This window comes from Tachypleus tridentatus, chromosome 3 (genome assembly GCF_004210375.1).
Source record: "Tachypleus tridentatus isolate NWPU-2018 chromosome 3, ASM421037v1, whole genome shotgun sequence".
Taxonomy (NCBI): Eukaryota; Metazoa; Arthropoda; class Merostomata; order Xiphosura; family Limulidae; genus Tachypleus; species Tachypleus tridentatus.
In genome coordinates, this window is record NC_134827.1 from 86,693,178 (window position 1) to 86,708,963 (window position 15,786).

The 15,786-nt window shown below is 34.5% G+C and overlaps 1 protein-coding gene across 1 annotated transcript in view; it reads right to left on the reverse strand.

Moving 5' to 3' along the window:
• Positions 1 to 15,786, reverse strand: part of LOC143247405 (methylthioribulose-1-phosphate dehydratase) — a 34,937-nt gene that overhangs the window by 3,344 nt on the left and 15,807 nt on the right. The window contains exons 6-8 of the mRNA XM_076495448.1: positions 9,253 to 9,348; positions 8,261 to 8,367; positions 1,714 to 1,807 (exon numbers count right to left, since the gene is read on the reverse strand). Of these exons, the coding sequence (XP_076351563.1) occupies positions 1,714 to 1,807; positions 8,261 to 8,367; positions 9,253 to 9,348 (297 nt within the window). The remainder of the gene's footprint in view (positions 1 to 1,713; positions 1,808 to 8,260; positions 8,368 to 9,252; positions 9,349 to 15,786) is intronic.

Below are 15,786 nucleotides of genomic sequence, written 5' to 3' on the forward strand. Positions count from 1 at the left end.
TGAAGTACAAACTTTTCAGAAATCTTGGTTTATCATACCAAATATAACTCAGAGCAGCATCTATGGCTGATTAGAAGTCAAATGTAAGCCTAAAGAAAACAAAAATGAAACTCAAGTCAATTCATATTGTTAGAAAATAAAATATCAGAAAAATGTTTGGTATTAGCCAGTGAAACAAAAATTATTTATTTATCACTAAAGCAAAGTTTTCCAGAAGTGCTTACACAATATAAATATTTAAATATATCCAAATTTTTGTATTTTAAAAAGGGAACAATTGTATATTTCAGGAAAATAAAAGTATTTGGTTAAGCTTGTTTGGTGGTACTTGTATATGTAATTCATATACTTAAAAGCAATTTTAAGATTTTCAGAAATATAAAAAAACTACAAATTATTTTTTTAATTCAGCTTCTTCAATTACTAAAAACATTTTTAAAAATTAGAATTTACCATGTAAAGCTACACAAGGATTATCTGTGCATACATAAAATATTTCAACTGACAAACAATAAAGAGAGCAACTAGTTAAAGGCACCCACTATGCATATGAGCATGTGTAGGTGTGCATGTTTATATATATAACAACAGCCTCTAGATTCATTTTTAAAAGGCATTGAACCAGCATGTGCTTATATGTGTGTGTGTGTGTAGCACACACATACAAGTGGTATGCTTTTCTGGGTTTGGCATTCAAACATGGAGAATAAAGATTCACTTTGATAGTTTTACAAGCTTCATTTACACATGGTATTTATGAAATGACATAAAAGAATTTGGAGAAGGGAAAAATAATGGGAACAGAAGACAATGGAGAAGTAAATGAAAAAAACAAACAAAGGGTAAGCCTGTTGACAGAATATCCAGTAAGCAAATGAGTGGAAATGAAAGGCAATGACTTCATATTGTAATATAAAACCACATTTGTTTATTCTAATTAGCTCTAAGTTTGTAAATGTATACATCTATTTACAATTAAATTTAACGTTTTACTGCCCTTTGAACTGTCACTTACTATTGTCCATACATTTATAAATTGTAAATCACTCGGTGAACATCAAGCTGTTACACTATCAAATTATATTAACTATAAGATACTACAGCTAGTACAAACAGCTTGCATGCATCCCTCACTAAACATTTTTATTATTATTATTTATTTTACTTAATCTAATCTTAACTAACCTAAAAATAACCTTATTTTTACATTTTAGTTGCTTTTATAATGATACATAAAGAACAAAGATTTAAAACAAGAAATAAAATACTTATCAAATCTTTTTTTCTTACTATTGGCTGTCGAAGAGAGTTAATCCTGATATTTTTTATACTACTTACAGTATTGCAATTATTAATTTTTATTCAATTAAACAGTGCTACAAACAATATAAACTAATAACATGTAAAAAGTAGATAAATTCCCTTACTTCTAAAAAGTTTTTTGGCTACCTTCCTCTGCTACAACAATCTTTACAAATTCATCCAAGATAACTGTTAACTTTCTCACTAATTGGTATAACGTAAACCAAATATAGTTTAATAAAATTTTGAACGTAAGACACTAAAACTTGGTGTCATGCACAGTAATAATACCTTGGTGGATAGGGTTAAAACTATTTAAGAAATATTTGTAGAACTTTTGGGCTCCACACAAAATTCACTAAGTTTAGAGACAATAAACGTAGCTTAGAAATTTAAATGATACTACCTTACCAAAAATTTAGCTTCTTTTGGTTTGGCTGTGGGATCTAAGCCCAACTGTTTCATTTGTACTGCTATCTCAAACAAGTAATCATAACATTCACACCTAAACAAAGAACAAAAAAGGAATTAGTCTGCTGTTGATAAACGTTAAATTTACAAGAACATGAGTAATCTTGCTCAGTATTTTTACGAAATTTAGTTAAAAAGTACATATTATTATTACACACAATTTTATAAGAAAATTTTTTTTTTTTAAATCTTAAAATCACAGTATATTATTGACTTAACTTCTTCAAATCTGTCTTTGATAATTTACCTACCATCCCTTATTGAAGTAGAAAGGATAATATAAATTGATTATACTGCAAGGTAGTCAAATAAAAATAAAAAACACCCTATACAATATGTAATGATGCATTTAGCAATAGTGTCCAGGTTTTACTGTAACATTCACAGCTATTTTTGCTTCAGAATGGCAGAATAATATTAAATTATAAAGAACACATGGTTCATGACAATTCCTTTTCACAAAACATGTTCAATGTGGGATCCAGATTTACCAAAATATCATACTGTTCATTACTTCATGGAGTGTTTGTAGGTGGAATGTTTCAGATTTCCAGGAGGATATTGTCCTTGATCTCATTGACAGTCTGAGGCTTGGGGCTGTCATAAACTCTGGCTTTTAGATAACCCCATAAAAAGGAGTCTAAAAGTGACAAATCAGGTGAATATAAAAGTTATTCCACATCTTCATGGAGAGTCTTGGAATTTTTCATGAAAGTAGTACCTTGTTTCTCTGCTGCATGAGGAGTCGCCCCATCCTGCTGAAACCACTGTGTTCTCATGCAAATTCCTACATTTCTTTGCATAGTTCAGGAAGGTAAAAATTCCTCAGTGATAAATGATAATTAATTTGATTAACAGTGCCTGAATTTTATTTATGAGGGTGTGGAACGGTCTCCTTATTCTCATGATTTGTCATCTTCAGACAAACAAGTGGCTATTAAGAACTTAAGGTAATATTTCCTTTAGAATGTTAACATTTTCCTTACTTGAAAACGTTTTTCAAACAGGTACTTGCTTTTCACACAGAGAGCTATCTTCCCCATGTGTATACCTTAAAGATTTGCATGCCACTAGCAATTAAGCAACTCCCATCTAAACTCATGAGATTTCTTATGATTTATGCTACTGCATAATGATATTATTATAAGGCAAAAGCCCTCCACCAACAGGAGGGTGACACATCTTTCCTGCACACTAGTTCCCTCTATAATTTTACACTCATGATTTCCAATCTTTGATGAGGCAAGGAATACTAAGTTGCACTGGAAATGGGGAGAAAGAGTGGGAAGTGTGTGGGGAGGTGAATAACTACTGATAATACATTTTCAAGTAAGGAAAATGTTAACTTTCAAGACAATACAGACCTCTGTACGTAGAAAGCTAGAATCCCATAGTGAAATGGTGGAAGGTCCAATGCAAGTTACCTAGACACCCAGTGGCAGGGGATCCACAGGGGCACACTTATGGGAGATCACACTTCATCTCATCAAGGGTATACTGTTCACCCAGATTGGAAAATAAAAGGAGACAAACGAGCTCTATGGTTTGCTGGCAAGGGCAGAATAAACACATGGCTATCCAAGGACTTACACATAAGAGGACAGACAGTTAATATTTGAAGCATGCTTAGAGTGGGATTAGACCACACCAAGAGCTTATTTCAACTCCACTGGACTGACACCAGCTGTGGGAGGAGGGTACTGAATACATGCCTGGATGTCATAGTTGATACTTGTAGGAAAAGGGTATGATTTGTTTGTAAGTGTTAACCTTAACTCCATAAAACAAGAGATTATTGCAGTAGTTGGTAGTTCCACTCCAGTACTAGTATCGGATATGTGTCTTCGGGTCCAAGGTATGAGGAAGGAACAAAAATGCTTCACTCCATGACCAAGTATCAGAAAGAAAAAATAACTTCCCTTTAAACAACCCAGACAGGGCATGTACAGACACAATACATAACTAACACTAGGCCATCTAGGCAATGGTAAGAAGGGAGAATTCAACATGATGTTTTAACTCTGATCCAAATACAGCCAGTGTCAGGAATTTGTCATCCAGTCCACTGTAGGAAGAGGATCCTAACAAACCACATGTTGGAAAACTTGTATGGTCCTACACCAGTCCAACACAAGACCACCCAGGAATTGACATATAGGTGGCAGTAGAATGGGGAATATTGTTGAGTAATCCTACCCTGATCCAACACCCAAACATGTAGGAAGTAGGATGAGGAAAACCTTTGTTTCCTGGTTCGTCACTAACACCAGACTGCCCAGGAACCAAAATTTGGGTGGTAGGATGGGGATGCTTGCATTGTACAGTACCAACATATGAGGAGAGACTTGTGCTACATTTACAACCAATTCCACTTACCACTGAATTGGGATTTGATTTTCATCCTCTGACTATCAGTGAGGGTTTTCCATGGTACACCACCCCAAATATACTTAAATAAAAAAGGTGCAGAGGAATTGGTAACAGGAAGACTCTGAGAAACACCCAGATGCCATTGGTCACCTGCCAGATAAGTCTGTTACTGGAGGCAATATAGTGGGTAACTGCAGGGTCCTATTTAGAAAATCCAGCAAGCATGAGCCAGTGAAACAAGCAGAGCAGCTCCTGGTTCTAGCTTTTCCCATGATAGTCCATGCAATAGGTATGGTGTGGATTGTACAGTAGACAAAGATCAGAATTAATGATGAAGATGCCTCAGGTGGTCTCGTAATCTCGTATGTTAAGTACATACCTTAACAGCAGGTATGTAGCCAGAGCCAGGTTGAATGATACAAGCACTTTCTGTTATATTGTCTGAATTCAGAGTTTTGGGAAATAAGTGTACCCTAAAAGGCAACACCATCAACCTGTCAGGACTCTTTGTGTCAAAGTGGTAGGAAAAAGAAAGTACTCACGTGAATCTGTAAATTAGGCAAGCAGTAACCCACAGGTGACAAAAAAAGCCAGATGGTGAAGACAGTGGGCAAAGAAGATCGGAGATTTTGTCCACATGGTAGCCAGGAGGATCTCATCATACAAGTTTTGGAAATAAGAGATGAGAGAATGGCAAATTAATAATTTAGATAAGAAGTTTAGAAAAGGATATGGAAAATTACCCCTAATGAACAGTACCCCTACATTAGATGGCAGATTTAGCCTATGAGGGTAGATGAAAACCAGTCCCTAGATGAAGAAGACCTATAAGAGATTCATGAATGGTAAAGTACAGGCAAGGTAGTACCAGACAGCATAAGCAGGGCACAGCATACGGTCTACATTAGTGCAATCACAGAAGGATGAAAATAGTTGGAGAAAATATGGTAGAAAAAGGAATGATTACTTTTTTGAGTTGCAGAAGTTTTAGATAGATAGATCAGTCAGGATATGGAGAAAGTATAGGCATTGAAAAGGGCAAAGAAAGATTCAGTAGTACGGATTACTGAATGACTGCAACCAATGACAAGGAATAAGAGAAAATATGCTTTATGTGAAAGGTGGAATAGTGAGCAAGTGTTCATTAGTTAAAAAGGCACTTGGTTAAAATACAAAGGACAACATCCAGGTCCCAATCAGGCATGGGAACAGGGTGGGGGAGGTCAGTGAAGAAAGAAAGAACAGAACAAGATGGAAAGGACTATGGAAGAAAAAATACTTTGCAATGCCAGAAAAAACAAAACGGGGTAGACAAAACAGCCTAATAACTGAAAAAGATTGAGACACTAACCCTCTTCAAGAAGTCAAATAAAAAGAGAAGAGATGGCAAACAATGAGATGGTCAGAAGGAAGGTGACAACAGATGAAATAATGTGAAAAAAACATGATAGACAGGATAAATGGACAACAAGAATGAGAAAAAAAAGCAAGACCAGACTGATAAGTAGGAAAGCAGACCATCCCAACTTCAAAATGGAGGAATGTAACCATCAATAGGACGTGACAAAGACTGTCACATATGAACACCAGACCCCATGGTAAGAGTCAAATAGGTGGGCAAGCTATGGGAAAATATGTGACCATTCCTGACTGAAAGTGTCAACAGCCAGAGCTGAAAGATTGGGAATGGAAGACCAGAAGAGAAGGGGAGTAAGCAAGAGATGTGGCAAAAGCATCATTGATAAGAGTTCCCCAGAGAAAGCATACCTTTGAAACTCCTGAGGGTGAAGCAACTACTTGATGGGCAGATGTTATTTCAGCCAAGATCCAGGCTGCAATAAGTACACAACATTCAGACTTGCCTTGAAGCTAATCCATTGGGAAACAACTTTATAAAAAGGATGTGTTCAGGACATTGAACTTGAGGCCAGGTGAAAAGGAATAGAAGAGGGAAAAGAAGTGTCCCCTAAACTAACTAAGGAAGTTTGATAACTGATATCAATCACTGGTCTTCCTGGGAACCATGAAGAAGTAAAAGGAGACTCTGGAAAAGAATTGTACACCCTATTATATAAACTCTTTGTGGAAGTGATCTAAAATTGCACCTCTCAGAAGTTGCATATACACAAGATTGGAAGGAGAATGAAAGTAAACCAAGGTGCATCCTCAAATGAATGGATAGAGGACAAGTATGAGGTCTGAATCTGTGACAAAGCCATCAATGAGCCCTACAAGACTGATGTTGAGCTGCAAGCTGATGAGTGAAAGAAGAAGGACAGGAGGAGAGAAAGGGAATACAGGAACACTAGAACTAGAACAAGATACATAAAGAGAACTTGTGGTTTGGAACAGGCAAGTAATCAAGAATATAAGGAAGGACTAAAGTTGGACAACCACCACCCATAAGACAGTGAAATCAGGAATAGCACACAGCATAGAAAGGTGAGAAAAAAGGTGTGAAGTGGAGGTCCCATGAAAATGAGGGAAGATAGACATGAGACAAAAGGGTATCCATACCCAACAAGTTACAACAACAAATGATTCATGTGAATAGGAAAATGGCAGAAGTAATACAAAATGAATGGAAATGGTCAGTAAATCCTCTCAGGCTTGGTGAAGAGCTTCTGACCTAAATGTCAGGGGGAGGTAATGAAACACATATAAAAGGATTAGACAAAGATGGGAGAATAGAACGCTAGAATGGCTCTGGTTCCCAAACAGGCAAAAAAAAGACTCCAGGAACTGTGACTCCATCAGGGAAAGTCAAAGGACTGTAGCCCATTAAAAGGAATGAGGGAGAGTGGAGAATAACAGGAATGAAGCTGATAAGAAAAAGATTGGAATTAATACTAATATCAGAAGATATGAAGAAGGAAACAGGAAGCTATAAGACAACACATTGTTAGGTCTCATTAATGTAAGGAAGACTAAATATTTAGCTCAACAGAGGGATAAAGGTTCCTAAAGCATAAGGAGGAAAATATAAATGAACAAAATCATCTTTCCTCCCTCCAGTAGCCAAGTCAGAAACATGACTTCTGTTAGGATATTGCTCATTCATTCCAGTTGAAAAAGTAACACAAACTTGATAGCTCAAAGTTAGAGTAAACAGTGCAAACAATGTACTGTAAATTAAAAGCAGAAAAAAATGTATCTTAGGCATGCAGTGCTAGAGAGAGCTAGTGTTCAGGAAGGCTGTGTTACCCTCATATTGGTTGAAAGTTTTTGCCACATAATAATGCCATCATACAATGAACAAATCATAAGAAGTGAGCAGGAGTTACCTAAAGGCTAGTAGCCTACAAATCTCTAAGGCAGATGCACAAGGAAGATGGCTTTATGGGTAAAGAGGTGTATGTTGCCTTGGAATTAAACTTTATATATTATCAAAATAAATTTGGTTAATTAACTACATTTTGATAGCCAGTTTATTCCTATACATCAATAATAAAGTAGTCTAAATACATTTTTAATGTCTTGCATGCTTTACCTACTCCTATGAAGACTATTAATTCAGGAGATATTTATCTAAGTTTGACATAAATCTGTGAAATGCTCATATATAATATTAAAACCCTGATTTCAACAACAGGAATTGTGTTTTCTGTTCATTTCTAACACTAAATCTTTCAACAATACAAAAGAACAAGCTTCCCTTATATTACACACATAGTTTAGTTTATCAAACTCCGAGTCATCTCTTGAAATGCAATGAGCAAATCCTGCTAACTATATACATAAGCTTTTCTGGCAAAAGTAAATGATGGATATGTCTTAGTCACACTTAGATAATTATTACCAGGTAAGATAGAGACTTATTACACTTTCTTAAAAAGAAATGATTCTCACATTTGTCTTCTAAAAAAACATCACATGTAAATTAATGTGAAGTTTAGAGGTTGAACCCAAATAGCATTCCTTCTCCTCTAAGAGTAACAAAATATTAAACATACAACACTTGAAAGAATTTATATTTATACACACATTTGGTGACAAGCTGAACTTGAAAAATGTACATATAAAGACTAGGTACTATATAAAATGGTTAGATTTAAACCTGAAACATATATACTAAAATAATACAGAATTTTATCTCAATAAATTAAGCCTTTTGTACATGGTCTTGGCCTTCTCCCATGTATCACCCCAAACATAAATACCATGTCGACGAACAAGTATGGCATTACTTTCAGGATACTCCTCCATTGCTTTAGCCATTCTGTCCTGAAACAAACATTAACAAGTCAAAGTTAAAGAGAAATTATAGAAAATTGTAAATATTATCAGATCATGATTTTTCACAAGCGTTAAATTAATTACCTTAATTCAATAATAACATGCCATCTAACTCCTTTATAAAATATTCTATTTAGATTACACGTGTGTGTGTACACACTCATACATACATACATACACACACTTCTAAATTATGCATAACAGTTCATACATTTACAGTAAAAAGATATTTTGGAATATAAGCATAGGAAAATGAAAGAAAGAAACGCATATTGCTTCAGTCAGAACAGAACAAAAGCATCAGGAAAACTCTCCACACACACCACCACAAAAACTTCTAGAATGTGTCACAAAAACAATATATAAAATGGTAGAGACACAAATCTCCACACGTAAATTGTAAAATGTTTTACTCCTATTTGAAATGTAGTAATTTTATTATTTATATAACTAGAAAGATCTCACAGTTAAATATTTTTGACAGTTCTTTTTTTTTTTTAAGTAACTTAACCAGACTAAATCTACATTTATTACCTACACCCCCTATTATTTTCACTGTTTTCAGCATAGGATAGATTTAACAAATTAACACTCCTACGAAAAGACGTTTCTAGTCCTGATTTATCCAAGCCAGTTCCCCTGGCTGTGGTTTCCCTAGATAGTAGATAGGGACAGTGGGAATCTCGTTAATCCATTCATTAATGGATTTAAATGGCAATTTCATTTAAATACAAAATTATTAGCCTAATATTAATAACCTTTCAAGTTGCTCTGGGGCCTATTAGGCCCCACTTTTTGTAGGAGTGTTAAAAAATACATTTTAGCAAATCTTTTATACATAATTTTACATAATCAGATACTTATAGCTTCTACCTTAAGTTCTCTTTCATATAGAGTGTTTTCAATAATAGGCACAATAAGATCTTCATCATAGCAATAGTTGACTGCACTTTTTCCCTTTTTTATACCCTAGTTAGAATTATAGAAGAGAAAAAATAAGAATTAGAAAAAAATACAACAGTATAACACTACCAATATATTAAAATACTTGCAGCAATACAAACAATTCTGTTGCTAGTGGATGATATATTGTTTTGTTTTTTACTTCAAGAGACCTTGGTGGTAAGTGGGTTCAAAAGTTTGTTTATCATTAGCACAACTAAAGAGTTGTTAAGTCTCCAACAACTAAAGTTACTTGTGTAGTGCCTATAGATAATAATTAGGAAGTCTTGCCTTAAAATATACCAATAAACAGTGTGATTGGGTTAGTCTTAGCCAAAGAGTTTTACCAGGATCTGTTCTAAATATTTTCACTTTTATTTTGTCCATAATAAACAACAACAAAATTTTGATGGATATTGAAATATAAACTTCATCACCTTTTTTAAATATTGTTTACTCCTAGAATAAAATGAGTACTACTAACTTAAGACTTTTTATTGGTATAGTTTACTCAATTTTATTCAAATGGAAGTTTTTTATAATCAATTTATGGCAATTTGTCTTAGATGTCTGTCAAGGTCCTATACTACTATTATGTTTTTAAATCATTTTTAATCATACTTACTTAGAATTTGCATAATACATTATTGTCATGTCATAATTTGATATACAGCAAAAAAAAAAGATACATAAAAAACATACCAAAGTAATAGTTTAGTTTGATTCTGCCAACATATTTTAATGAAAAAAAAATTACTTCAATGGCAGAAAAAATATCTTATTGATTTTGATCTAAAATATGCATTTATGTAACAGCATCAATTAAAAAAAAAAAAGATCAAAACTAATCTTATTACATTCATATTATGGAAAGACTGTAAAAAAATAATTTTTATATTCCAAATATAATGAAAATGTATTTCCCATAGGTACTAACTCCTCTCACATAAATGGTTATTCTTGTCTAGTGCTGCCCTCTAGATGCAAACAATTTTTTGCACATGCTACAAGTCCTGAAACTCCCGTCTACTTTCAATACATTTTGCATGCAACATTTTCTTGACACATGTGACACCCTCTATTCAATTCAACAAAACTGTCACTTCCAGTTTAGACAGAAAATGGAAGCATCAGTTTTTAAAGGGGAGAAAGAATGGGAAGTGTAAATGGAGGTGAGTACCAATCAGGAATAGCTTCTTCAGTATAGGAAGATTATAACTTACAATGTGGTACAGTGAGTACCAATCAGAAATAGCTTCTTCAGTATAGGAAGATTATAACTTACAATGTGGTACAGTGAGTACCAATCAGGAATAGCTTCTTCAGTATAGGAAGATTATAACTTACAATGTGGTACAGTGAGTACCAATCAGGAATAGCTTCTTCAGTATAGGAAGATTATAACTTACAATGTGGTACATTACCTCCTCTCACATAAATAACTAGAATCCCACATTAAAGAGATTGATGGAACAAGTGTGAGTGGAAGAAAGAAGCATTCTGTGTAAGTGTCCTTTAGACACTTCCAAAAAGGATTGGGATCATACCATTTGAAAGTCAACTCCAATCCAGAAACCTAGCCACGGGAATTGACGTCCATGTGAGAATAGGAAAGAAGATCATACCACAGGCAAGTCAACTGCAATCCAAAACCTTGCTGCCGGGAACCAACATCTACAGGGGGGGATCATCCTGGCAGCAAGACAATTAGAATTAAAAAAAAACAATCATTTGGTAGGGGTAGGAAAGAGTATCATACCATCTTTTTCTCAAGTTCATGATGGAATTTTATAGCCCTCAACCTATGAATGAGGCAACTGATATCAATGTGATGAACTGATTAATTTATTTGGGAACCTGATATCTGGCATCAAAAAGATGTCTGTGTAATTCAAACAATCACACTCAAAATCAAAATAACAGGAATCACCTCAAGTACAGTAACATCCTTGGAATAATAAAATATTGAGATACTGTGGAAGAAAAAAAAAATCATATGAATCCACAAACACCTCCACTGTGACCCACAATACACATGGAGTAACAAGACTATTATTGAGTGAGAAAATGTGCGAGGGCTTATGTTGATTGGTTCATCTCTAAACCCAAAACCCAGCCACTGGAAACCAACATTCATATGGAGATAGGATGAAGGATCCTAACTGAAGGGGTGAGTTGCAATTTCAATGATTCACTCTCAAGATATATAAAATGAAGAACAACTTGTCATCTACACCTACAGAACACTACTACCCTATTCCAGACTGAATGGTTTAATCTATATTTTGTTTCTCATCATCTTATTCTGTAGGATGCCTCCATAGTCCGCCACCCAGCAGCTTGGAACTGGAAAATAGTAAGGGCTCCCAAACTCCACAAGAAGAAAAGAGAAGAGAAAGCAAGGTAGAGAGTTCAGAGAAATGACAACACCTGAGATAGTGTAATGGGTGACCACGAAACCCTATTTTGAAAAGCAGACTATACTGATATATACAATGTAAGGCATAGCAGAGATGTATTCTCAAGACAGCTGGTATGGGTATTAAAACTTTAATTAAAATAAAGTACAGAATAATGTTTCAACCTTCCTAGGTCATCTTCAGATTAACTCTTTTTACTTTGACTCTTTAGCTTCAAGTGGGTTTCTTATCATTGCAGCAGGGATGGAAAGCTATCACTTTCTGTTATACCCCTATAGTCAATAGGTGAGTGTGGTCCAAGACGGGCAGACTAATGAATCAACCATATTATGAGGATAAAACCTTCAACTGATCTTGTGAAACAACCCATCTCAGCAGTGTTCATTTAGTGACCAGGGAATTATAACTCTTACATGATCATGGCCTTACAGTGTAGCTTTGACTAGTTTAATTATACCTGCACAGGCACCACAGATGAGCAATCCCACACAAACTAAAAGGTAATTTACCCAGTCATGATCTCATGAAATAGCGAATGGTGGCAACAGGTGGATGACGGTACACTGAGGTAAAAGGAACAACTACCCAAAGCAGATAACAGGAGATGAACGTGTAAAGTGTTGTCCCAGTGCTTGACAGATGAAATAACTCTAACAGACTACAGGGTTAATATGCAGGGAAAAGGAAAGATGCATGAATGAAAACATCAGGATAGTGCGTGCGTGTGTTTTTCGTATAGCAAAGCCACAAAGGGCTATCTGCTCAGCCTACTGAGGGGAATCAAACCCCTGATTTTAGCATTATAAATCCGGAGACATACTGCTGTACTAGCGGGGGGCGAAGACATCAGGAACTAATTATAGGAAGAAGGAGACAAACAGTGGTGGGATTCAGCTGGTTCGTAAGAACCTGTTTTTAAAATTTCACAAGTTTGCTGAACCAGTTGTTACCAGCTGATAGATGTACAATGTATCAGCTGTCACCATGGGAATTCATGCTATGTAATCAACTGTCGCTTTGGGGAATCTTGCTATGTAAAGTCATGCACAATAACACAGTTGTAAATTAGTGTGATAACTTTTGAGACAGGAACTGCATGGGCATTTACATGAAGAAGAGTATTGCTGTGGACTAATGTAGGCTTACATTTTCCTGTGTAAACAATTGGTATCAGTCATCCATCATACTTGGAGTAGACAGAGAAAAAAGGCAAGTTTGAAAAATGATGTAGTCTATGTAGATTTCTACACTATTAGTGTTAAGCTGTGAGGCTTCATGTTATTTTGTATGTTTTACTGTTCTAGAGCAAAAGTAAAATTTCATGGAGTGTGGATTTAGCCTGGATTGACATTTTTGTTGTCGATCTTTTCAGTACTGGTTAGTTAATATTGCTGCCGCTCACTTTTTTAAAGCCAAATTGTGACAATTAAACATTGAATTTATTCAGACATGGACAAGTTCTTTTAATATGCATATTACCAAAAATGTTAAACATGGTACATGATGGCATCTGACCAACTAAGGGAATAAAATACATCTCATGTTTTCCTCAGGATACCGAATCTCTCTCTGTTTGTATTTTCATACTGACAGGATACAAAATTTGGATACTAGGCTTAGTAGGCTAGTACTCATAGAAAAACTATTCCAATAATAGATATAAAGATGAGCCATAATACCATAGTACTAAATCTGTGTTATAATTGTATGGCTTGGTGAAACTATATTTCACTATATTTATGCTTGTTGATATATACTTAACATATAAAATTCTTTATATAAGCAGAACAGAGTCACCTAAAAACAATACTTACAAAAACAGTTAAACTATAAATTAACTTTCTTTGTTTACATGCTGCCAAAAAAATTAAAAGATGATTATAAAAATAGTTTTCATATGAAAATTTATAAAAATAACTAGAAAATAATTCTGTTTTCAGCCCTTGTGATGAAAATTCAATTAGAAGTTATATTAATACATTTGTTTTTGAATTTTGGCATTTCAGACTTCAGCCCCTAAAATGAAGCAGTGACATGATATAGTGGAGTTTGTAAGAAAAATAACAAGAACTGAAACTTCAAAGCAAGATCCAATTGAACATCTGCCACAAGCAACTTCAAGAAGCGATGAAACTTCCACTTCTAATATTGTGCAAACTAGAGATGATGAAGATCCAGCAACTACTCTTTTGGATTGCAGGAGAATGAAGCAGGCTGAGGAGTTCAAGAAAAAATATGATAGCTTGGTTGTTTGCAACAAGAAACTTGGTTGTGATCACTGTGTCAAATTTGATTCCATAAACAAGAAAAGAATTCATGTATCAATGGAATGAAGAAGCTACAGAATTGAAGCATCAAGAAGGAATAAACTGCTCAGAAAGCACATCTCTGAGAAAAAAATCAATGAACAATTTTCATCAAAGACACAATATATATGCAATGCAATTGAAAGACTGTGCAGATGATGCAATTACCAAATTCCTAGATAAAGTAAACCAAAAATACATCAGCTCTACATGTAAAGTTTTTAATACAACCTACAGTATAGCAAAATAAAGCAGGCCATTTTTTGACATTGAAGATGAGATTGAGTTACAAATAAAAAATGGGTTGAATGCAGAAGTGGGACCCCATCCTCGGAAAACTGCTGTTAAAATAGTTGATCATATTGAAAAGGAAATTAAAAATTAAATATTTACTAAGACAATTGAACAAAATTTAAAACTCTGTCTCATCACTGATGAAGCTTCAACCACACCTAGTAGACTGGTGATCATATTTTTTGTGAAGGTTGAAGATTGTGATCTGCTGCCAGTAATTTTTGATTTGGTTGAGGATAGATGCTGAAACTACATACACATCTCTATTAAAACGTTTGCCTGATGCAGGATTTGATAGTGGATATTTGAAAATTAATTTGGTTGCATGCTGTTCAGATGGTGTAAGTGTAATGCTTGGCTGCAAGTCAGGGGTGAGCACTAAACTTAAAAATGATTTTCCTGACATCATAATATAGCATTGCTTAAATCACTGCTTACAACTGGTTTTTAGATGATTATATCACCGATATAAAACAAGCAAATCACTTCATAGTGTTCACAGATAAAATCTACGCAATCTTTCACCAATCAAACAAAAACCAAGTGGAACTTTTCAACATTTTGGAAGAAATTGAATCAGAAATTCTGAAGATTGGTAGAGTTTTTGGATCAAGATGGGCTGCTTGCAGCCTAAGATAAACACTTGTTGTATGTCATGCTTATCCAGCATTATAAAAATATTTTTCTATTGAGAAAAAATATTCAGGAATGGCTAGCTGTCTTTGCAACAAATTCTTCCTTGAGAATTTAGAAATAATGACAGATATACTACAAAAAGTTTCTTTATTTTCTAATGCCCTTTATTGAAAACCAAAGATATGTAGGCCTTCCTCATCTAAAACTACTGGAAGCAGCAATAAAAATATGAAAGCCAGACAGATGGATTGTAAAAGCTTAAAATTAACAAATAATGCACAAGAAATTAATAAAATTCATGAACTGGTAAACATACCTGAGCAAAATTCTTGGAATACTGATGAAGTTGTTATTCCTTGGAAAGCTTCTGAACAAATTGTATGAATTCAGTAAGCTCTTTCATCTCAAAATCAGCATTAATAATTCCCATGACTACGTGGAAAATGTCCTACAAAATCGCCATAATCATGAGATTTCAAGAAGTGTACAAAAATCCAAAAATACCATCAATACTGTTGCTCTTAGTTCCACAGAGGCAGAAGAGAGGGTTTTCAAAAATGAATATCATATATTCAGATAAAAGAAGCTGCCTTACAGTTGAAAATGTAGCAAACCTGATGACAATTAATTTGATTGGCCTCTCATTGGATTCCTGGGATCCTGCTTCTTCAGTTCAAATGTGGCTAAGAAAAAATACCACACAGCTGATGACAACAGGGTCAAACATAGAAGGAATAAAAATTTTTATGACAATCAAGCGGTGATTTGGAAATATTTAAAGCATGCTAAAATTATTTCAGTAAGATATT